The sequence below is a fragment of the Sorex fumeus genome, unplaced genomic scaffold, assembly GCF_029834395.1.
Source record: "Sorex fumeus unplaced genomic scaffold, SorFum_2.1 ptg000009l, whole genome shotgun sequence".
Classification (NCBI taxonomy): domain Eukaryota; kingdom Metazoa; phylum Chordata; class Mammalia; order Eulipotyphla; family Soricidae; genus Sorex; species Sorex fumeus.
In genome coordinates, this window is record NW_026606066.1 from 18,871,132 (window position 1) to 18,896,833 (window position 25,702).

General features: G+C 36.4%; 1 protein-coding gene across 1 annotated transcript in view; it reads right to left on the minus strand.

The window, feature by feature from the left end:
* TTC21B (tetratricopeptide repeat domain 21B) overlaps nt 1-25,702 on the minus strand; it is an 80,600-nt gene that overhangs the window by 45,797 nt on the left and 9,101 nt on the right. The window contains exons 6-18 of the mRNA XM_056110168.1: nt 25,185-25,342; nt 23,568-23,652; nt 21,971-22,069; nt 19,294-19,486; nt 18,351-18,448; nt 17,103-17,303; nt 10,056-10,185; nt 8,622-8,779; nt 5,983-6,207; nt 4,260-4,498; nt 2,601-2,673; nt 911-1,021; nt 61-199 (exon numbers count right to left, since the gene is read on the minus strand). Of these exons, the coding sequence (XP_055966143.1) occupies nt 61-199; nt 911-1,021; nt 2,601-2,673; nt 4,260-4,498; nt 5,983-6,207; nt 8,622-8,779; nt 10,056-10,185; nt 17,103-17,303; nt 18,351-18,448; nt 19,294-19,486; nt 21,971-22,069; nt 23,568-23,652; nt 25,185-25,342 (1,909 nt within the window). The remainder of the gene's footprint in view (nt 1-60; nt 200-910; nt 1,022-2,600; nt 2,674-4,259; nt 4,499-5,982; nt 6,208-8,621; nt 8,780-10,055; nt 10,186-17,102; nt 17,304-18,350; nt 18,449-19,293; nt 19,487-21,970; nt 22,070-23,567; nt 23,653-25,184; nt 25,343-25,702) is intronic.

Sequence of the window (25,702 nt, forward strand, 5' to 3'; positions counted from 1 at the left end):
AATAAAATATATCAGATATAATAGGTATACTTTCTTTTCAAATCAAAGAGACTTTCATACCGGGATCATGGGCTAGAGAATGTTGAAGAACTTTTTCGGCTTTGTCATACCATTTCAATTTTAACAAAAGCTCAGCCAGGTCATAGCTAAGATAGTTTTGTTGTCCACTTTTCAAAGCAGCTTCATAATAAGTGATTGCCTAAATAAAATTCATTTTGGTTAGGAAAAAAAGGCAATAAGAATGGCATCTAAGCATAAACTCTTTACACGTTACCAACTAAAAGCTTATACATTCTTGGAGATAACCAGAAGCTATTCAGATGCCTGGACTGCTGGTATAACATGCCATTTTTCTTAGATTAATAGCCTGTACACAAACTAACAGTTCATATGATATCTAAAGGGCTGAGTCAATTTTTTATTTTTTAACTAGCTTTAGCTTAGATGTGAGCAAATATTTTTCAAGCTCTTGTATCAATAGTTACCAGCAACAGGATTATAAGAAAGAATAAAACAGCTATAGGAAAATCCATTATCTGTACTAGGGAAAAAAAAAGAAAAAGGAAAAAGAAAACACAAAGTACATGGCTTACCCAAACTTTGTTAATTAGAAAGGACATGTTATTTGCTTTGTCCAACAATAAAAGAAATTGACATCATATCAAGTTTAGAGTCTATCTGGTAGCAAGGATTTGGATAAGAAGCCTTAGATAAACTTACATCTTAGCAGTCCTTATAAAATATAGCAAAGAGAATCTGAGGCACTGGAAAGTCTTGAATACCAATACTAGTGTGTGAGCACAAATTTGAAATTTACAACCATCAAGATAAGAACTTTGCTTGATAAAGAACTGTCAAAGTACAGAGTTTAAAAAACTGATCCAACAGGAATACTTTATAAATCACTCACCTTTGAATAATTGTGAGTTTTGACCAGGGCTTTCCCAATTTTGCTTGCCAGTGTTTCATCTTTTGGATTCTGATTTAATGCTTGTTCATAAGCTACAATAGCTTCTTCAGGCTAATGTTAGCAGATACAAAAAAATAAGTAATAAACAGACAACTAGGCTAGATTCTACTAAATGGCAATTCTTTTATAATTAACTGCTTCATTTGGAAGACTTAAAAACATAATTAAGTTTTTAAGTTCCAAGTTTCCAGATTTATTTACTAATATTTATGAACTGCACATATAAAGGTAAAAGGTAAAGGCCCTCCCGTTGATCGTCGATTTGCTCGAGCGGGCCCAGTAACGTCTCCATTGGAGACTTTGTTGTAACTGCACATATAGAAAGCTTAAATTCAGTGGTGAGAGTTACTAGATATCTACAGATGTTACTAATTACTAAAGGTGTAACTTACTCATGCAATCCAATTAATCTAAATTTCACCATATAGATATAGATATAATAGTACAAACCTATGAGTATGCAATTACCCACATTAGTTATACCCTTATCTTTATTAAGACAAATGTGACAATTAAGGCACAGTGTTTGGATATTTCATTTCTACCCGTGGTATATTCGATATGCCAAACACAGTAACAAGAAGTACAATGTTACTGGGCCTGCTCCAGCAAATCTATGAACAACGGGAGCACAGTGACAGTGACGGTGACATTTCTACAAAATGTAAAAAGTCAGACATCAGGAGTTCTAGGATTACTTCTGTTTGAAGAAAACACCATCTTAACCTATAGCTCTCTACAACTTTCCTATAAAAGAAATTCTTAACTTGCTTTTGGTATTGCTCTATTTTAAATAATGATAGTGCATCATGAACCAGTTGTTCACATTTAAAACCTTAGGGCTGTTTCCATATCTTGGCAATTTTAAACTATCAGAAACTGTCACTGTCACTGTCCTCCTGCTGTTCATCGATTTGCTCGAGCGGGCCCAATAATGTCTCCATCGTGAGACTTGTTGTTACTGTGTCTGGCATATTGAATACGCCATGGGTGGCTTGCCAGGCTTTGCCATGTGGGCAAAATATTCTTGGTAGCTTGCTGAGCTCTCCGAGAGGGGCAGAGGAATCGAACCCGGTTCAGCAGGGCCAGCTGCGTGCAAGGCAAATGCCCTACCAGCTGTGCTACTGCTCCAGCCCATCAGAAACAGAATTAAGATCATAGTATCTCAATAAAGATGGAAGGAAAAAATTTTTTTTCACATCATCCTCCATTTTTATTACATTATCTTTTTTTTAAATTTTTATTAGTGAAACACCATGAGGTACGGTTGTAGACTTACAAATTTTTGTGCTTGGGTTTCAGTTATACAATGATCAAATACCCATCCCTCCACCAGTGCCCATTTTCCACCACCACGGATCCCAGTATCCCTTCCACCCCCCATCTCCCCCATTCCACCCTGCCTCTGTGGCAGGGCATTCCCCTTTGTACTGAATACAATACTGAATCACTGGATCTCAATTTGAGTAAAAAAGTTATTATAAAGGTTAACTCCTTTTTACTGTGGTGATGATGATGACTATCTTAAAATAACTATTAAGTAAATATTTAAAAGTTTATTTTTAGGAAATTACATTAATCACTAAGTTGTTTTTTTTTAAAACTAAATCCAGTGCAGCAGAAACCTTACCTCTTGAATATTCATGTATGCATCACCAAGGAGAAGAAAAGAGCGAGGGCTGGGGAGTCTTTCAGCAACTTCTCTAGATATCAGACCAAGTACACTTAGTATCTTGAATACAAACATTTCCTTCTAAACTAATCAAATGCAAGGACACTTCAGGGTGGGAGAGACAGTCCCACCCTAAAGAGTTAAGGTGCATGTCTTGCATACATACAGTTCCCAAACCCTGCAGGAGTGATCCCTGAGCACTGCTGGGTATGACCCAAAATGATGAGGAATAAAAGGTAAGCTCATTACTTATATAAGTCAGAGTATTCTTTCATTTCTAACAGTATAATGTGAAAAAAACCTGATATCCACCCCCCAGAATATCTATGGTGATATCTCAGTTCACTTTTTTCCATTCGGTTCTTCCATTTTCTAAATTGCAGGTAACAGAGTATAGGTAGTAAACAGATAAACTCCTTTTTCCAGAATTACATATTAAACTATTTTTAATTTTGAGCTTCTGTGAAATAAAAGTACAAATAGATTATAAGAGGAAAACTTAATGACTAAACAAACTTCTTGATCTTAGGTACTTATGACACAAGGGATATAATGAAATGAATCTCCTTAAAAATAAATCTAGGGAATGAGGATATAGATGAGTGGCAGAGCACCTAACCTGCATGCAAATATCCTCAGTACAATCTCAACCCCCTCCACACCCCCCGCCCCACACCCCTTCAAAGAAACATGGGCTAAAATGAAAAGACAGTTAAATAAATGGGAGAGAATATTTGTGGTCAACACATTAAATAAAGGATTGATATCCAGAATACGTAAAGTATTAATGATCAGCAACAAAAAGTCCAAAAAATGGGGAGAGGAAATGAACAGGGACTTCTCTGAGGAACACCAACAGAGGGCCAACAGGCACACGAAAAAATGTTCACCATCACTTACAAGTGAAATCTAAATGAAGACGACAATGAGATAACATCTCACACCAGTGAGTATATTGTACATTTCAAAAATAATGGTAATAATCTATGTTGGCAGGGATGTGGTGAAAAAGGAACTCTCATCCACTACTGGTGGGAATGTTGTCTGGTTCAATCCCTATGGAAAACAGTATGAAGAGTTCTCAGTAAACTTAAAATTGAGTCAATAACACAGAAACTGTATAACCAAATTTAAAAGCTGCCTGTCAAGATGGCAAGCTGGGGTTGGGGATGAGTGGATAGGAGAGGGATTTGGGAATACTGGTTGAGGGAAGTTGACACTTGTGGTGGGACTGGTGATGAATAAAACCCAAGTATGGAAAACTGTAATTCATATTAACTTAATAAAATTTTTTTAGGAAAAAACAAATGCATGTGACGTTTTCCCTTCCAAATAGAAAGATGCAGAGAGTCTAGCAGTAATATCTTGATGAGAGAAAAGAGACCTGAGAAACTATTTTAAGCCATACATTGAAATAATCATGACATTAAAGGAAGGGTTTAAACTTTGGGTTCAGGAAATTGGGATTGGTGGTAGGGGAAGGAAGCAAGAACACACTAAAGGAAGTATCTATAACAAATCTATAATGCACTTCTGTGTCAAAAACTAAAATGAATGTAGAAATGAATTTTAGGAGGTAAATGTGTCAAAATATAATGGATTCAAATAACCTTTTACCTGTAACACGCAATATATAACATCTTTTCTTTTCTGTACTTTAGATATATATCCGCCATTTTTTCTTTGGCCTCTGTGAAATAAGGCTGCTCAGCTGTAACATTCTGCAGCATGCTTAGAGCCCTCTCAACATCTCCTTGGGTCAGAGCTAGGTCTGCATTAGCAATAGTAACACGTAATTCTTCAGATGTCCCAGAAAATTCATGGATAGCATCTTGTAAGACTTTTGCTGCTTCATGCTGTACAGATAAGGTTAAAATAGGATTCTTTGAAAATATTCAACAAGTAGCACTAGAAATAGAGTTTCTATACAGAATGAGCAATAAATGATAGCCTAAGTATGTTTATGATAAAGATTATTAATATATACAAATTTAAATTCTAAACTCAGAGACTAGTCTCAGATGATATTGTAGATATGTGTTAAAGTGTTTACATAACTGAGATACTAAAGTTGCTAAACAAGAGTCACTGATGCTATGATTGTGATAAGCATTTACTTTGCACCCAGCATCTTACTAGACCATTTAATTCTCACAAAACCCCTCTAAAGATAGTTACTATCATTACCCCCAACTTGCAGTATGGAAATTAATATTAAAAAGCTAACAAAGGTTAGAACCAGAATTAGAACTCAGGCAACCTGACTATAAAGTCTAATTGCTTAGTTGTATTTATTACTAACATATAGATGTGATCTGACTTACAATAACACACTATATCCACACACTCAAAAATAGCAGATATTTTATTTTCTTCTAGGATATCAGATTTTGTTACATCTCAGGTGAATATACATCTTCTCATTTCCAAATTTGTACCTCAGTGAACCTAAAATGTCATTTATTTAGGCTGATCTCAACTTTCGAGATTACAGGCTTTTCTGAAATCAGTTTAGAAATGTAAAATATTTTTAAAATAGTGAATATTAGAATTTTAACTCTCTGGTGGAATTTGTTCTGCATATCAAATGTATTTTAGATTAATGGCAAAATACAAATTCTTTGAGATTTGACACTTAGACTTAGCCTTGATTCTAGTAAAATATAAAAATTATTAGCAACTGCAGCAATTTTTAAAATCAGATATAAATGCCTACCATGGCTTTAATTTTTCTTTCCAAATTATATGCTTAGTTATTCCTAGCTACTTGAATTATTACTTTATAAGATATGTGATTTTATGGTTATCCGAAGAGTCAACCAAAAGGTGTACTAATCAAATAGTTCTTTTCTCTTCTCAGCTTTTAGAAATCCAGGTTCAGACCTTAATTTTTTTCAAGTGGTGTTTATGCTTGCGTGTGAAAAAATTTTTTAGGAGTTATAACTACATTTTGTTATTACTTTTTGTGATATCTTAGAAATGATAAACTATATTATCATAGTACATATATCAATACATTGAATGTATAACATATAGTATCTATCATACATGATATATATATTAAAGCCTTATATATTATGCATGGGTTACCTCATTATGTTTCATGGTAACAATGTTGAGTGCTGTAATACTTAAAGGAGGGAAAGTCATTCAGGTATAATATTTGACTTCAGGAGCTTGCAGAATGTGTTTGTGTTTTAGGTGCTGAGAGTCAAACCCAGGGCATCACGAACTAAAATCACAGTAAAACCCCAAGCCCGAAAAGTACATATTTTTGTGTAAAGTAATGAGAATATGTTCTAAATTATTCTTTGGTCAAAGGAATGAGAACCTGACTTACCTGTTCTCCATTTAAGCGATGGAGCTCTACCAACTCAAGGAAGATTGATAAGCGATGACTCATATCAACTTCAGTACTTCTGCATTTTGATTTTGAGGGAGCTCCAGTTCTCCTCATTTCTGGTAAGCTCATTGCCATGTGTAGAGTTTTAATTGCTTCTGCTATTTCTCCCATTTTCTTTTGTGACTGGGCTTTTATCAAATGATATAAAGGATATTCCCGCACCTGAAAAATAAGAAATATTTAGAAACACTTTCTTAGTGTGCTTCCAATACCAACATATAATTTATAATTGTAAAGGTGAAACTGACGCTATGTTAGGCAGCAGAAATCAGCAAAATCAGCTAGGCCTCAGGTTCTGTTAAGGAACTAAAACAGTTTCAGCTTCCCAGCAATGAAACAATGTGTAACCTGAACCCCAAAGTGGGCTTAATCAATCACTATGCCCCAGTCAAAATGCCCCAGAAATTATCTTTTGTTAACCCTACAAGAATGAATAGCATATATAACCATAAACTGCTAGTGGAAACTATTGTTTAACTATTGCCTGACTACTGTTACCCTAGATACTTGCCAAAACACCTTTGTTTGGTAGCTAAGTAAGATTTCTTTCTGAAACAAAAAAGCATGCATTGCTTATGTAATAAAACCCTATGTAAACTGCTTGCTGCCTGAAGTTGGGGTCTCTATCAAAAGATAGTTGACCCCAGTATACTGGAATAAAACTACTGCTTTTGCATTATCGAGTTCGTGTTTCTGTCTATCTCACCACTTGGGAACCCATAATCCTGGGCTTAACAATAATAAAATGTTATGATAATATCAATAATAATATCTTTAAGGACAATCTGTGACTGTACATATAAGAACTGTTTATGTCCTCATTAATTTCCAGGTAAATTACTGTATTAAATTTAGGAATTTGCCACTTCTAGCATTCTCCTGTATGATAAGTAAATTATATGGTTTTACCATGACAGAAGAAATACAAGTAAATTTATAAAGCTAAAAATTATATTCTAAGAAATAATTTGAGTTTTCAGAAAAGGAATATAGTAACTTTCTGGGGCTTCTAGTACTGATAAAAAGTTATTAGGTTTCTAAAATCAATTTTCTTTCTTTAATTTTTAAATTTTCAGATTATAATTCCCAAACACATTAAACAATGGTTTTACTCTTTGGTACAACTCGAAAACATGTAATAACAATGCTTCTAATCTTTATTTTGACTATCAGCAGGATTTACAGAAAAGTCAAAAGAACGATAGAGAGTAAGGAAGACGGCATCATTCAGAAGAGGGTCTGGAAAGAGGCAATGTGGCAGTCAACATAGCTGAGGAAGGTTAAAATCCATGCTAAGACGGTGATCTTGAGCCTTAGCTATCTGGGGGATTTGTGTACATATTTACGCTGATGTTATCTCTGAGATTCTGATTCAGTGAGATGGGAGCATGCGCCACTCTTGATAGCCGCTCTCCTTAGCAGCACACATCATCATCTGAAAGTCTTGCCTGGAATGTGAATGTTCACTCCAGTGAAGGGTTCTCATCTACAACAGTTCAAGTTCGTGTCAATAAAAAGTAAAAGTTTAGAGAATTTCCTGACCCCAGACAGCTGACAAAAGTATCTGAACCAAGGAATTTTTCCTAAGACTGAGCAAAATGGTATGCAGCCCAAACTATTTTGGAAAATATCTTTAGGCATAGATCATTATCTTGTGCTTTGTGTTTTTGCTCTTCACAGATACTACATTTTTGGTACAAATTGAAGATCTGTGGCAATCTTGCATCAAAGGAACGATCAGAAATTTTTCCAACAGTTACTTCATGTCTGTCACATTTAATTAAGATATGTATCCTGATTTATAGTCAGAGGGCTGGGGCCGGAAAGATAGTACAGCAGGTAGTGTGTAGTCAACCAGGTTTGATCCCTGGCACCCCTACAACACTCGGAGCCCACCAGGCGTGATTCCTGAGCTCAAGCAAGGACTACCCCTGAGCATAGCCAGGTGTAGACCAAAAACAAACAAGACAGAAGGCTACTGCACACTTAAAAAAATAGAGTACAAACACAGCTTTCATATGATCTGTAAAAATTTTAACAATTTTCTTTTTATAATATTATCATTAGTGCCATGAAATTGAATTTAGAATATATCCAATGTATGATTATAGTAGGTTTATATCTTTAAAACACATACTTTTAAAATAAGTAGGGAATCTTTTAAAATGATTTAAAAATATTTACTAAACACAAAGGTCCAAGAAATAAGCAGGCAAAGACTAAAAATATCTGTCATAGTGTTCTAAGTTAACAAATATTTTTGTATATATTATTCATTTAATCCTCACTATAACTGCTCGTTGTTACTGTTATATGAATCATAGAAAAGAAAGAGATTCAGAGGAAAATGGCTGAAAGGAGCAGACACTGACAGGTTTAAGAACATTGTATGTTTTTAACTATACCAGGGTTCTCTCTATTTCTACAGCCTGTGAATTCATTCTTTTCTCCATTAATAAATGTACTTGCTTATAAAATATTTCAGGTTAAAATTACAAAATTGCTGAATATGTAAATATTTGTTAAAGATTCAAGGTGCGTGAATAGTCTTATCTATCCAAGTCTGAGATGCTTACCTTAAAATTGTAGCTCAGGCAAAGTTCAAGAGACTGAGAACACAATTTGAATTTTTCCTGACACAAAAAAACCTGAGCCATTAGGAGATGAGCATCTGCATAAGAAGGATTGTGTTCTAGGCAATGCTGCAAGTTATTATAAGCTGCTTCAGTATCACCTACAGAGAGAAACAAAGCACTATTATAATTCAAATGACTAAGAGAAGCTCTAAGAGCAAAGTTATTTATGGATGTTCTGGTGTTTGAACTTAAAATATTTTGCTCATACACTATGGCTTAATCTCTATCTACATTAGTCAGTTTATCATTTGTATAAATCCAGATAGTTTATGCTAATAATGACTGGGGGAGGGACAACTCAGAAAAAACAACCAGGTAGTGTGTGAACTTGGGGGGAGGGCTTGAGTCCTGATAAGTTATCAAGGTGGAGACTGAGTTTGATCATAAAATCAATAATTCAACCCAGATCTATGTAAAATGGGCTTTCATGATAACTATAAAATTGAGAGGGTTTTTCCCTAATTGCTTCTATTATAGGAATCATCATATACATCCATATATACATCATATACATCCATATATATCGCTGGAGCAATAACACAGTGGTAGGGTGTTTGTCTTGTGAGCAGCCAGCCTGGCCGAGCCGGGTTCGACTCCTCCACCCCTCTCGGAGAGCCTGGCATGCTACCAAGAGTATCTTGCCTGCACAGAGAAGCCTGGCAAGCTCCCCATGACATATTCAATATGGCAAACACAGTAACAACAAGTCTCAAAATGGAGACATTACTGGGCCCGCTCGAGCAAATCGATGAACAATGGGAGGACAGTGTTTGTTTTGTTTTGTTTCATATACATCAATGGACCAGAACGCTGCTGATGTGGCCTCAGTCCACAGGAAGTTCAGTGAAGGCTTGAACTAACACGTCCACACTATGTCTAGGTCTGCAACCCTCCCAGACCTAGCCTGTTCCAGAACTAGCATGTCCACATACTCAGTCCATGAGTTATCTTTGACCCCAACATTCTTTCTTTAACTTAAACATAACTGACCACACAACTAAACAGGAATATTGCTTTATTCAAATATTATATCTTGGCCTCAAACTGATAAATACTATGTCTAGTTATGCCAATGCACCAACAACTGTGAACAAAAGATTCTAAGTGGTTTTTGTTTGTTCTGAATACTGATGAATTCTTCTAAATTGGTACAACTGCTTTTGTCCGAACAATTAACTCGAACCTGAAAGTTTTCAGTAAAGTTAGCAGCAAACAAATAAACAAAACATATGTAATCTGATTCTGGATTAAAATTAGTAATTTGTATACATGTAAAATTTATATTTATGAGTCTATTTACGCTGTTTGGGGAATGCTCAGTTTATTTACACTTGCTTTTGTTCAATATCTGTAGGACTTTTAGCTGTATCTTACCTGACAAATACTTCACTTTTGCTATTAGAAAGACAGCTTGCAGAAGACCTGGCACAGTTCTCACTACGGTCTCTAGGATTGAGATGCAACGTCTGAGAAGTGGAGAAAGTGGTTGCCCAGGGCTTGCAGGCTAAACATGCAAACAAACAAAAAACCTGTATATCATTTTGTAAGTTTACAAAAGCATACAGCCCAAAACAACATATGTTAACTGTAATGTGAATAGCGAAACTATGTATTCTTCTAGAATAATTCTTATTTTACTTGTTGCCTCTTGCCTTTTCTATGACTTGACTAATACCATCTTTTCTCCCTGGGACCTATAAACAGACTTGATGGATGTTGGCTGTACTGTAGCAAATAAATAATTAGATAATTATTATATATAAATAAATAAATAGATAATTATTATACAAATACTGATTTGATAAGATAAAATGATCATATCTCTTCAAGAACCTTATCAAGGAAACATAAATATTCACGAGAAAGAAAGCTGAGAGCTAACACTTTTTGCTGGAATAGAGTTAAGGCAATGTAAACTCTGGTCCTCATTCTCCCTTGTGACTTACTCAATTCATTATCTTCCACCAGCCTCCAGAGTGCTGCATCATGCCAGTTTTTCAATCATTTCCATTTTATCTTCTTTTTAGAAATGAGAAAAACAGAACAGGATCCTCTACATGATACCAAATGTCTCATACCTTCACAGTCACCACTTACTTCCCAGCCATGTAAGGAAGCCTTCAAATACTTTTTTCCTTTTTATTAATAGTGAGTTTGATAACTAAAGTAGTACTAGAACATGAATTTGTTCTCTTAATGGCAGTCAACTCAGCCAATTTTTATCTAATGTCTATCCACTCACAACAAGAAATGAAATGAGAATTTAAATATCAAATGTTTGTTCTCCCTGCTTTGGTCTACTAATAAATCTACATTCCACACCTACAACTAGAAATGACAATCACTCCTACAATGAGTCTTTGCTCCTGAACAGAAAATATCATATCATCTCACCACACACACACACACACACACACACACACACACACACCATGCATACACTTAAAAGGATGTCTATAATATAGTGATGCCCAGAATTTTAAAATTTTATAACATTTGTAAATTTTAATATTTTTATAATTTTAAAAATTCATAACATTTTTAATCCATACAAGAAAATGTAGCATTCTATACCTTTTACAATTCTATTGTAGCTTTATTTTTTATCCTTTTTAACTGCATGAAAGGTCTTTATGTATTATATCAGAATTTTACACTTCACATAAGACTACATATAGAATAAATTTTTAATTCTTTCAGTATAACTGAAAAAAGTGAATGTGTAGGTGATTGATGAGGTTCTAATAATGTTCTCTGACATTTCCAGGAAATAAGTGGGCACTCTTTAACAATTACTTGATAAAAAACAAACTAAAAATAGGTTGTAGAAACACAGCTGGAGGGGAAAGTCTGCTTTTCTGATCATTGCCAAAAGAAAATAACATCATGACTGCTAATTAGGATCAAGATTGACAAAAATTATTATTAAAAAATTATATATATATATATATATATATATGAACCAGGGACCTAACTACCACTTAATACATTATTTACTGCTCCATTTAGTTTACTTTCAGCTCAACTGCCAGTAAAATTCTTATAAAATCTTTTTAAGATCATGCTGGAAACCCTCCAGCTACTTCTGTTCGTGCTCACAAATGAAGCCAGATTTGGAGCCAGAGAAGTTACAACTGACCTGACTTCTGTATTACGACCTTCTGTTCTAAGCACACTCACTGCCTTTGACACAGTTATGTGTTGAGTTTCCCTCCCCACCCCGAGCAGAGCCCTGGCAGCTGAAGACCTCTGGTTCCAGCCACAGCCATGCTTAAGACCACTCTTCACCCATTTGGATGAGCCTCACACATGAAGGAACCAGCATAGGAACCCAGGTGTTCGGGACCCGGAGCGTAGATCTCTAAGCCTGCTCAGATTGGGACTGGGGCCTCCTCCGCCCAGATCCCCCATCTTCCAGTATGTAGGCGTTACACCCACCAACTGCCCCCGGCGCCATGTAATCCCATCAATGGCAAGACCCAGAGACTATAAAACCCTGTTTCCAGAAGTGTGCGGCCACATTTGCGGCCATGCAGCATCTTATTATCTAGTTCTTACTCTGGAGAACCTGGCTGGCTACCAAAAGTATTCTGCCCACACAGCAGAGTCTGGCAATCTCCCCGTGGCGTATTCAATATGCCAAAAACCAGTAACAATGATGGGTCTCATTCTCCTGACCCTGAAAGAGCCTCAAATGTGGCACTTTTTAAAATCTCAGGGCTAGGATGAAGGAGATGTTACTGGGGCCTGCTCGAGGCAATTGATGAACAACAGGATGACAATGATACAGTGATATTATTTGGGGGATTTGGGGGCAGCATACCCAGCAGTACTCAGGAATTATTTCTGGATATGCTCAGAAGTGACCACTGGTGGTTTTCTGGATCATAAGTACCAGAGGCCTTACCTTTTGTACTATCTCTCTGGCCCACAATTTACCATCTGAAAATCACCTACAGTAATATGTGAGGGCCAGCATGATAGTAGCATAGTAAGGAGGTAGAAAATATCAGCAGATATGGTCCCTGAGTCTGCCAGCAGTGATCCCTGAGTTCAGAGCTAGGAATAAGTCCTGAGCATCATCATCTGTGCTCACCAAAAAAAAAAAAAACAAACCCAAAAACCAAATCTAAGCAACCAGCCCTCTCCTACTTAGCCCCCCAATCGATTGTTTTTTTCTATGACCTACTTGTACATGGAAACTTGGCTTATATTTCCTATTATCACCTACTAGTATAGATGTCTCAAAGAGCAAACCTGCAGTTTACTTTTACACAATAATATTGTAAGGTCGAAACAAGATTGCAGAGCTCCATAAGCATTTGTTAAATGAACAGCCAATATTGAATACTGAAAAACACATTCCAACTTCTCAACAACTAAAAATAGGTCATGACTAGGAAGACTGAGCTAAACCTCAGGTATACTTCTTTAAGAGGTAAGCTAAAAGCATCACTTGATCACTTGACATCCCATTACTCATCAATTTGCTCTAGCAGGCTCCAATAATGTCTCCATTCATTCCTGTCATGTGCTACTGTAGTCCAATGGCGTCTTCTTGCTCCAGGGACACAAAGAGCCTCAAACCAATCCTTCAGGGCCTTGACAAAGAAGGCTGACCATCTCATAGGTGGGCAGTCACGCGACCTTTTGACATCCTGTGGAATCCAGTTGTTAACGTTAGGCTCTAGTCCAGTGGTCATCTCCAAATGGCATTTCGTGTCCAGCCCCTCTGATTTTTCACACCTTGGCAAACAAGACAGCGTCCCTGATTCTCAATTTTGGTGGAGGTCAGAACTCGGGATTCTTTCTCTCACTTGAGTGACGCGTGATACTCCAAGCATAGCTCTTTTGATTTCTCTTTGTGAAACCCGAATAGCATTCTCATCCTGTTTTCATAGGGCCCAGGTCTCTGAGGCATACGTTAATGCAGGAAGAACAGTGGAATCGAAGAGATGTGCCCAGGGCCAGAGGTTCTTTCCTCTTAGCTATTTCTTCAACACTCTTGAAGGCATTCCAAGCCACTCTCTTCCTCCTGCGCAACTCAGGTGCCAGGTCATCTGTCATGTTGAGTTCTTGACCTAAGTACACATAACTGTTTCATTCGGAATGTTTGTTCCATTGAGAGTGAATGGAACATCAGGAACGAGATCGTTTCTCATAAATATTGTCTTTGCGAGATTCAGCTGCAACCCGACCTTTCCACACTCACGGTTGAAGTTGGTCAGCATTTGTGCCACCTGGCTAATGTTTGGTGTTATTAGAACAATGTCATCAGTAAAGCAAAGGTGGTGTAGTTGCCGGCCGTCTATCTTCACTCCCATTCTTTCCCATACCAGTTGTCACATGACGTTCTTGAGGGTGGCACTGAAGAGTTTCGGTGATATGGTATCACCTGGCCAAACCCCTCTCTTGACTTCGATGATCTCTTCACTTGTAGAATGGTGAGGTCCTGGTAGTGAATCCGTAACACAGCTCATGGAGGATCCTAATGTACTGAATTTGAACGCCCTATTTGGCTAGGGCTTCGATAATAGCTTCAGTCTCAACAGAATAAAAGGCCTTGTTTGAATCAATGAACATTAGACAGAGCTACTCCTGAGAAACCTCAATGAGCTTGGTTATCATGTGGATATGGTCATTTTCGAAATCTGGCTTGCTTGCATGGTTGTCCTACATCTAGTTCTGCCAATCCTATTCAGGATGACTTGAGTGAACAATTTGTAGATGACAGACAACAGGCAGATCAGGCGATAGTTGCCAATGTCATGGATGTCTCCCTTCTTGTACAGTAGAACAGTCCTGTTTTTTTCCCATTGGGATGGAACCTTGCAATCAAAAAGGTAGCGTGTGAAGAGCCAAGCCATTGTATTGATGAGTACTGATGGCAGACTCTTCAAGTGTTCAGGTCTGACCTTGTTTTGGCCGGGTTCTGTTCGCTTCTTTAGCAACAAAATGGTGTGTCGGATTTCGGAAAGGAGAACATTGTTAATGACATATCCATCCTGTGGAATTTGGTATGTGGGCAGGTGGACATGGCTATTGAAGAAATCCGAGTAGAAGTCATGAATAATCTTCATTAACCTTCTGGAAGATGTGATAGATCCATCAGGACATTGGAGGGCAGTCATCTTCATCCTGTAGTTGGTGAAGGACAGGCGGGCATTGCGAATGCTTTTCCCGGCTTCTGCCTCATCTGCCAGTACTGCTGCTCTTCTTTCTTTGAGGTCTTCCTTGATCACTTCTCTGCACTGCTTTGCGAGCTCGGATGTTCACTTGTGGTTGCCTGAGGCTCGCACCAAGCCACATTAGTGAATGAGCTTCAGAATTTTTGAAGACAGGCATCTTTTTGTGGCTATTTCCCTCACGGCATTCCTCGCATAATCATGGAGGTGCTGAATCAGTAGATGGTATTCTTCATCAAGAGGTAAGCTAAAAGCATACGATTTTAAAAATCTGGGGGAAAATATGGTGATCAACATAAAGTAGCATGGGTTCCAAAGGAAAGGTTACCATCCCCTTTTTTTTATTCACATAGTTACGAAAGCTGTAGACAAGGGAGAATGTAAAGAATACTTTTTAACAATGAAGCACATGGCAGTTCTCTTCAGGATATAAAGTGAGGTCATTTACTTATTGTATATAATATGACACTGGTCCACGCTGATATGTTAATACATCAATTTGGAAAGAACTCTCTATAGTCATTTAATACCTGTTCCTGAATGGCTGAGACCACAGTGATTTTCTCTGGGTCAGTAAAGAGATGATGGCTAGCAATAAGGATCCATAAAAAAACAACAAATATCAAGATATAAAGAACTTTGATAATATAAACTTAAAAATCAGAAGACAAAATTTCATATGGATAAATATAAAGTTCTATTCTATGTCCACAGGTATAATTTTAAGAAGTTAGAAATTTAGTTAACTATTAATTCAATAGAAGTTGATAATATATGATTTAGAATAAGGTGAGTGAATATTCAGAATAGTGAAGAAAAAAATCTACTCTAGATCATCAGGTTAAACCCACATAAGGAATAGTGAATTTAATGAAAGAAAATAACAACAACAACAAATGATAGCCCTAAATTTACAGCCATGGTTTAAAACTATGTTATCTGAAATACAAGGAAATAAAAATCTAGGATTATTTAGAGGAACATGAAAATTTATTTCTAAAACTAAAAATTCTATTATATTCCTTAGTGAATAGATATGTTACCTTGTACAAGTAATTGGGCTTGTGCTGTCATTTCTGAGGACAAAAAAAGGGCAGTAATGGTAGGACTTTTTGAGTTTGTTTGCCTGTTTGATTTGTTTTGGAGGCCACACTTGGTTTTGCTCAGGACCTTCTCCTGGGTTTGCACTCCTAGAAAGCTTGATGGACTACATGTTGTGACAGGTCAGTCACATGCAATGCAAGCACCCTACCCCCACTATATGATCTCTCTAAGCCCAGTTTTTTTAAAAAAACAATTTGACGTAACCAAAGAAATACAGTCTAATAGAAAGAACTGGAGTGACAGTATAGCAGGGAGGGAGTTTGTCTTGCATAGAGCCGACTTGAGTTCAATTCCAGGCACCCCATATGGTCCCCCAAGACTCTCAGAAGTGTTCTCTGAGTTCAGAACTGGGAATAAGTTCTGAGCACTGCTGCATAAGCCAATAACAAAATATAATAAAACAGGAAAGAAAGATATAGCTATTTAAGAAGCATGTAATTTTAATATAATGTAATTATCCTCCCATTGTTCATCGATTTGCTCGAGCGGGCCCAGTAATGTCTCCATTTGTGAGATTTGTTGTTACTGTGTTTGGCATATCAAATGCATCACGGGGAGCTTGTCAGGCTTTGCTGTGAGGGCGAGATACTCTCGGTAACTTGCTGGGCTCTCCAAGAAGGGCAGAGGAATCTGTATTTAAGTTGGATGGTCACACACTGAGATTATGATATATTTAAATGACTTCTAACACCTTCACTGTCACTGTCACTGTCCTCCTGTTGTTCATCGATTTGCTTGAGTTGGCCCAGTAACGTCTCCATTTTGTTGTTACTGTGTTTGGCGTATTAAATACATAATGGGTAGCTTGTAGCTTGCCAGGCTCTCCGAGAGGGGCGGAGGAATTGAACCTGGCTCTGCCAGGCTGGCTGCGTGCAAGGTAAACGCCCTACCGCTGTGCTATCGCTCCAGCCCTTAAGTCTATGTTTTAAGATCGTATGTCTTTAATTATAAAGTATTTATAAACCAAGTTGTTGACTCTTAATATTATAAACATTTCTACTAAAAATCATTTCACTTAATACAGATACAAATACTACCATTAAAATATTATCTAACATTTGAAAGACAGCTAATTAGCACCTCATATACACCAAGTAAATACATATTTGTCTTAAGCACCAGAATTATTTACCTGCATTGGACAGAAATTCAGATATTCTGTAACAATTTCTAATAAAAAATCAGGATTTAACTTCTCAAAATACTGTATACCAAGAGGTAAATCTGCTAGGTGTGAAAAATGAATGTCTAGGACATCATTTAACAATTTCATAACTTCTTCTTGCCGTTTCTTTTTCTTCATAGCAAGAACTGCATATAAATATATTAATTCCTGGAAAATAAGAGTTCAGAAGTCATTCCATTTCAGTTACAAAGGCATTTATTTCCACTTAGATTTCAAGAGTATATGAAGTGTTATTTATGCTATTTATTTACCATGCTAGTTAAAACTTAAGTATTAGCTTAGCGTAGATGGGTTTTTAGAATCTTTTAGCATCCTAAACTGTGGGGCTTAGTGCTATTCCTGGATCTGTGCTCAGGAGTGACCTTTGCCAATGCTCAGGTGATCATATGTGGTGTCTTATCTCTCTGGTGCTTAGCAATTTGTATATAGTTGTTTGGGGGCTGGAGCCATAGAACAGTGGCAGGGTGTTTGCCTTGCCTGCAGCCAGCCCGGCTGAGCTGGGTTCAATTCTTCCACCCCTCTCGGAGAGCCCGGCAAGCTACTGAGAGTATCTCGCCCGTGCAACAAAGCCTGGCAACCTACAGCCATGATGTATTCAATATGCCAAACACAGTAACAACAAGTCTCAAAGTGAAGACATTACTGGGCCCACTCGAGCAAATTGATGAACAACAGGAGGACAGTGTTTTTTTGTTTGTTTGTTTGGGGGCCACATCCCACAGTGCTCAGGGCTTACTCTTAGCTCTGTGCCCAGAGAGCACTCCTGGGAGGGCTCAGCGATCATATGGGGTACCAGGAATTGAACCCTTGTTAGCTATGTGCAAGGCAAGCACCTTATCCGCAGTGCTATTGCTCTGGCCTCTAAGACTAAATTATTTTAAAGCATACTTTTCCAAGGAGGTAAATGCACGATGCTAGTACATACAAAAATCAGTGTGCATAACTTCCTAAAAGCCATCACTAAATAAAATATCTTAAATTTTCCTGTTTTGGGTGGGAGGTGGGGCAGGTCACGCCTATGGTGCTCAGGGGCAACACCTAACTGAGCTCAGCAAACCACATGTGATACGGGAGATTAAACCAGGGTCTCCCCTATGCAAGGCAAGCAATGTATGCCCTGTGCTATCTCTCTGACCCTACATTTCCTATTTTAAAAATCATAGCCAGAATCTACCATCTTATAAAATACTATACCGCAGATTTTCCAATAGACTGCTGAATTTCACTTAGAAATTCGAGTTGCTGATCTGCATCCTGTATTTGCCCTTCTATTAGTTGACATCGAATAAAACCTAAAAGCAAAACAGACAGTTACATTTCATGCCAATTCAGGCATAGATATCTGAGGCTAATAGAAATATGAATCAACTGGATTTTTCTAATACATCAAAGTTAAATAATATATTTAACAATTTTTAAAACCAATAAAAGGGAAAACAAGATGGGGATATTTGTAGCAATATAAAATAAATAAAGGAATTCACAATTTGCCTGAAGTCACAGTCATGGTCACGGTCCTCCCGTTGATCATCAATTTGCTTGAGCGTGCCCAGTAACGTCTCCATCATGAGACTTGTTGTTACTGTGTTTGGCATATCGAGTACATCACAGGTAGCTTGCCAGGCTCTGCCGTGTGGGCGAGATACTCTTGGTAGCATGCCAGGCTCTCTGAGAGGGGCGGAGGAATCGAACTCAGGTCGGCCATGTTGGCTGCAAGCAAGGCAAACGCCCTACCGCTGTGCTATTGCTCCAGCCCTTGCCTGAAGTACTTTATATAAATCTACTTATTCAAGCTATTATTTTAAGAACTCTGTTTTTGTCTGGTTTGAGCAACACCTATAGTACTCCAGGGATATGCCTGGCTCTGTGCATGGAGGTCGCTCCTGGCAGTGCTCAGATGCCCTGCAACATGTAGGACTAATTCCAGGCCTTCACCCATACAAAGCATGTGCTTTGCCTACAGAGCTATCCTTCCAGCTCAAGAACTAAACGTTTCCTTTTTTAAAACGTACGTGATTTTTTAAATTATAGATAGTGGGGAACAGTTTAATTTTAGACAACCACAAGACACATTTTTAATGACAAGTATTATTGCTTTTATCTATATGGGGAATATTTATAGAAATAATTTTCATACCAATTAATGCAGAGACACTCGTTTCATCGAGTGTCATGGCAGTCTTATACCACTTCAACGCCTCTTTAATTTTGCCTTGTAAAATCATTTGGTGTCCAAGTTCTGATGCAACTTCTGATTGCTGAGGGGTTAAACTAAAAGCTTTTTCTAAAAATGACTGAATCTTTTGAAGAATGAGTTGATTACGCCCACACTAAAAAAAGAAAAGTTAAGTTACATGGGAACTGTTATAGACCCCCGGTCTCCTTGCTGTGAAGCATGTATTCTACTACATTCCAGGTTCCTGTTTTTCCTAAATATATGTAGTTCTAATTATATCTCACAGAAACAAAATAAAGAAAAAGAAATAAAATAAATAACCAAAGGAAAAATTCTCTATTTGTTATTTATATTGTACCACAGGAATAAAATGCACATCCTATCAGAACTTAAGTACTCTAATGAGCAGTACTTTTGAAAATGAACTATTTTTAAAGTATACGTATTCTCGTGATGTGGTCTCACAAGCTTATATAAGCTCTTTCATTTTTGTTTTACAGATTATTTAAGAAATTCATTATTTTGTTTCATAGCTACAAATGTACTTTTATATTACATAGATGTAAATTATTGAATCACAAACTCAAATATGAACATTTTCTTCAAAAGGTAAGTACAGTGGCTGAGGAGATAGTTCAAAGGGATAGAGGGCATGCTCAAAGCCAGCATCATATGGCCTACCAAACACTGCTGGGTCTGAGCAAACAATTATTTAGGCCTTGCGCCAGAAGGGGCCCCACCCCAAGCACTGCTGAGGAGTCCCACACCCCAAATTTTTAAAATAAATTTTAAAAACTTTCTTACTGTTATGCCACCAGTAAAAATATTTTAAAAGATTATGCCTGAGAATACTGTTCAAAAAGTTTCAAAGCTATTTCAAGAAATGGTAATACTTAAAATAAGTGTATACTGTTGAAGGCAATTTTAAAATACAAGGCTAAATTCTTTGCATTTTTGCAAACAAATTAAAATAATATATTTGGCAATAAAATAAAAAAGATAAAATCTCTCCTCTAACTCGAACTGTTATAATATCAGAGTTTTGACCACTTATTTGTTATTTTTTTGGGGGGGGCCCACATCTGGTAGTGTTCAGAGCTTACTCCTGGTTTTGTGCTTAGGGATCACTCCTGACGGGACCATAATCAGTGCTGGAGATTGAATCAAGGTTAGCTGTGTGCAATGCAAGTGCCCGACCCACTGTACTATCTCTCCAGCTTCTAACAGCAGGGATTCCCACCCCCCACATCTACCCCATAAATGTCACACAAGCTGATAAGCTTTGCTCTTAATTTAGTAAATTGCATTTATTTTTATTTGTTATTTAATTATACTTATTTTTTCTTTCAATACCCATGATGTATTCGATATGCCAAACACAGTAACAATTGTCACAATGGAGACGTTACTGGGCCCGCTTAAGCAAAATCGATGAACAATGGGAGGACAGTGACAGATTATACTTATCAATTATTTTATTTACTTATGTATATATTTTTATCTTACTTTGTAACCCTCTTATTACAAGTACTGACCGAGATTTTGCTATATTTCTGAATCTCACATCTCATTACCTTCTTTTCATTGGATGCTTGTAATAAAAATATTTCTTCACCAGTATACAAAGGACAAAGTTCCAACATTCTGATACCAAAAGTTAAAAATTTTTTAAACTAGTATTTTTAAAAAATACAAAGAAAATATTAAGTATAAATTGTATATACTGATTAAAATTCACTATTTCATATTTCTTCTCTTCCCTGGTTGGCAGTTTCCTTAAAACCTCTAGTATTGGTAAAGGGATGGTTGCTGGAAAATTGTATGACTGAAACCCAGTCAAGAACAGCTTTTTAACTGTGTATCTCTAGGTGTTTCAGAAAAAGAACTGGGGAGTTGTGGGTAGTTTGAATTAACTGTGTATCTCAAGATGATTCAAAAAAGAAGGCGGGGGAGATAGTTTGAGTACATCAAGTACACAAGCTGAGTGAAATTGGAGGCGAGGGAGAGAATGATTTCTCTTATTAGTGGGATATAAAGAAACACTGTAAGGGAATAACAAATGGCCCAAAGCAATAGAATCTGTAAACTGGTCTTCAGAACTAAGTTTTCCATAATGGGAATGGGAGAGAGGAGATTTGATATGGGGACCCAGAGACAATGGTGGAGGGAAATGAACACTCTGGCTGGGGTAGTGTTGGAATGTTCTTTATCACTGACATTACTGTAAATCACAGTGACTAGAAAAAAAACAATTTTTTAAAAAATTCAAGTACCTACAGCACAGCGGGTAGCATGTTTGCCTTGCATGTGGCCAACCTGGGTTTGATTTCCAGCATCCTGTATATCCCCTGAGCACCACCAGGAGTAATTTCTGAGTGCAGAACCAGGAGTAACCCCTGTGCACCGCCAGGTGTGACCCAAAAAGAAAAAAAAAAATTCAAGTACCTCAGGACTTCATGAGGTCTTCTCATAATTAAAAACTGTCTCTTCTGAACTGCCTTTTTTATAAATATAATTTATTTATATGTAGACTTTATGTTTTTACTTTACACAAATATTCTTTGATATCTCAACTTTTGTCTCTTTTATCTTCCTAGCAACAGATAGAACAACCCTGGTACATAGTAAGCACACTTACGGTCCTGCTGAAGGCTATTGTGATCTTGTAAAAAAGTTCACCATTCTGAGGTTCCATGGCATCCAGTGCATTTTCTAAATTTCCCAATTTGGTGGCAGCCTAAGACAAAAAAAGTGACATATTCAATAATAAAGTATTACAAAATACTTAAAAGATCTTTGCTTCAACAGATTCTCTCTTGTCTAATAAATTATTACATGTTATAAGACATATAGAAAATTTATTTTCTCCAAAGTTCAGTAATTATAAACAACTGAATTTTAGAATTCAATAGTTATTCTTGAACAAAAACTTCTGGTGAATAAGAAAGCCATAATATTTAATTAACCGTCTTCCATTTCAAGTTATTAATGACACACATGATATATAAGTAAAATATATTTACTGCACCATAGCACTGTGCTGTCCTCCCATTGTTATCGATTTGCTCAAGCTGGCCCAGTAACGTCTCCATTGTGAGACTTGTTGATACTGTGTTTGGCATATTGTATACATCACGGGTAGCTTGCCAGGCTCTGACATGCGGGTGAGATACTCTTGGTAGCTTACCAGGCTTTCTGAGAAGGGCGGAGGAATCTAACTCAGGTCAGCCTCACTGGCCACGTGCAAGGCAAACGCCCTACCACTATGCTATTGCTCCAGCCCAATATTGAAAATATATAAGATCAGTTTTGGGTTACTTATATTGCCTGGTTTATCATTAAAATATTCTCTGTAATAAAAAATCATCAAGATACTTAGTATAACTAATTTCAATGTCTAGAAATTTTACTAAAGAGTTGTTTTCAACTCTTTTAATTATTAAAAAGTCTACTAAGATTTTCGATTTTAGATCCTAGTAGAAAATAAGATTTTCTATTAATTACTAAAGTACTTATTAAGGATTATCACATTTGTCAATTTAACCTAATTAAAATCTATTATAATATTATTTACTTTATATTGAATTTTAACATTGCATTATTCATTATATAGTCTATGTGCTCACTACTAAAAGAAACATGCATGTTTTTATAAGGGTCCATGCAATTTTGTCATAAGTCTATTTAACTTATGCAAATTCACTACAAATGTACATTAATCATGTAAGTACATGGCAATACCAAGTACAAAAACATATAGCTTATAATTCAAGAAATTTTCAAAGATGGTTTTTGTTTTGGGCTCACATCGGTGATGCTCAGGGCTAACTCCTGGCTCTGTGCTCAAGGATCACTCCTCATAGGATTGGGGGGACCTTCTGGGATGCCAGAGCTCAAACTCAGGTTGACCACATGCAAGGCAAATGCCCTAACCACTGTAATATCACTCAAGCCCCTTTGAGGAAATTTTAACTCTAAGCTATTTTCCCTTTAACTGTTGATTTTAAGCAGCTCACGTCATTGAATGTGTATTTCTAAGAATCAACTAAAAACTGTTAACACACTTACAAAGATGACTTTAAGATTCTTGTGTATGTGCTTATGTCTGTAAAACTAAATGCACATTTAATATGGGATGTCATTTACCACCACAAAAAGAGATTAGATTGCCTTGAACATGGTTAATACTTATTTGAGGTAGTAAGCAATCTAGTACAACATATAGTACAACATACCTTCTCTATATTCCCCTCTCTACACAGATGGTAGAGAGTCAGCATTCTTAGGGCTTCTACATTTTGATTATCTTGAAGCATTAATCTGAAAAAAAAAATCAGTGTTTAAATAAAAGTTACATATTTTCTTTTATTTGATGGTTTGAAAGGTTGGCTGGTTGACCTGATTATTGTGTAATTTTAGTTACTGTAATATCTTTATGAGATCTACCTAATTACTAATCTAAAAAAGAATTTCTGAATTGTAACTATTTATATGCTTTAAAAATACTGTACAGATCATATCTGTTTCATTAACTCCTGCAGCAACCCTGATAAAGTATTAATCACTAATAACCCTGAATTAAATTACTACATGGTATTTAATTTACGGATAGACTAACTCACCTTGACCAGGCAGATTTATTATAAAAATTCCAGGAATATCAAGATCAGCTGAATGATTTTAAAACCCATTAATGTAATCCACATTAAAATACAGGCCTATGTGGCTGTATTTTATATAGCACTGCACTGTAGCACTGTCCTCCCATTGTTCATTGATTTGCTCAAGCGGGCCCAGTAAGGTCTCCACTGTGAGACGAGTTAATGTGTTTGGCATATTGAATATGTCATGGGTAGCTTGCCAAGCTATACAAATCATAAAAATTTTTATAACCATATTTTAATACTAGGAACAAAATCCGACCTTATTAAGAAATAACATAAAAGCTATAAAAATTATTGAAAAGGAGAAAGACAAACATCAGATAATTGTATTCACGTGTATAATATAAAGAAACAAAGCAAATAAACAGACAAAACCAAATCAAAACAAACTCTTGAGTTTTGAGAAAGGAGTAAGAGAAAAGGGTCAAATGGACCTGTAGAGGTTAATTAGTTTGGATAGAGTAAGTAAGACATATACTTGAAGAAGTATGAATCTGTACTAAAACAGTGCTGTAGATCAATGTTACTTCAATAAAGAGATTTACTGGGTTAAGCTATTAAATGTTCATATTGATTTGTTATAGGAACTTAGCCTATTCTAACAAATACAATACCCTTTGATTCAGCAATCCCTAATTTGGGAAACAATGTGTGACTGTTTATTTACTACCTCAACTAAGTATTAACTATATCCAAGGCAATCTAATCTCTTTTTGTGGTGATGAATGATATACGGAGGCCACAGTTTGCAAGTTTGTATGCATAACTTTACAACGTTTCAAATACATGTGTGTATTTTGGGGATTCTTACAAAATTAAAAAATGAACTTGTATACATTTTTTTGTAGTTTTTCACCTTGAACTTAGTATTTCCTGGATATCCTTCCATACCTGGTACACAGAAATACCTAATTATTTTTAATAATAATAGCATTCTACAAAGTGAACATTCAAATAGTTTGCTTAATCTCGACCCACTGTTAGCCAGCTAGACTATTTCTAGCTGTTTTAGTTTCCTGCTGCTCTGTATGTTGCAATGAACACACACACACACACACACACTAACATTTATATAATGCACAAAGAGGAGTAATTTGGAACATGGTTTCCCAAATTAGAGATTACAAAGATATATATATATCTTTATATATATATATATATCCTCTTTTTTTTTAATTTTTATTTTACCTTTGTGCTGTTTCAACTGTCTGGTCCCAGTCCTGCAAGGCCAGCTGTAATTTCATTTTTTTTACATAAGCAGGAAGAAAACTTGGAAAGTTCATGATTATTTTGTTCACAGTCTCCAGAGCACCTGAATAAATCTGAGACATCTCAAGACATTGTGCCTGATGGGAGGGGGAAAAACTGATATGAAATTTTAGTTATAAGTATTAAAGTTGCCCTAGAGTAAGGAGAATACTAATGCTTAATGTTCCCCATATTTTCAATTGTTTCATCGTGTAAATCAGATCAGGTTATATATCTTTTCATTGATTGTGGATCTATCTGACTCCGAGTAAAAGTCAAAGGCCTTACAGACTGAGCCCCACCTTTTCTCATAACCCCATTTCCACCTTCTTTCCCTCCAGTTTTCCCCTAAACTCCTTTCATTCATTTAGTCTCTTGGGATGTCTTGAACATACCTTAAAGTACTATATTTATATGCTACATCTGTAATGCTATCTCCTAAGGGTCCAAAGGGCTCT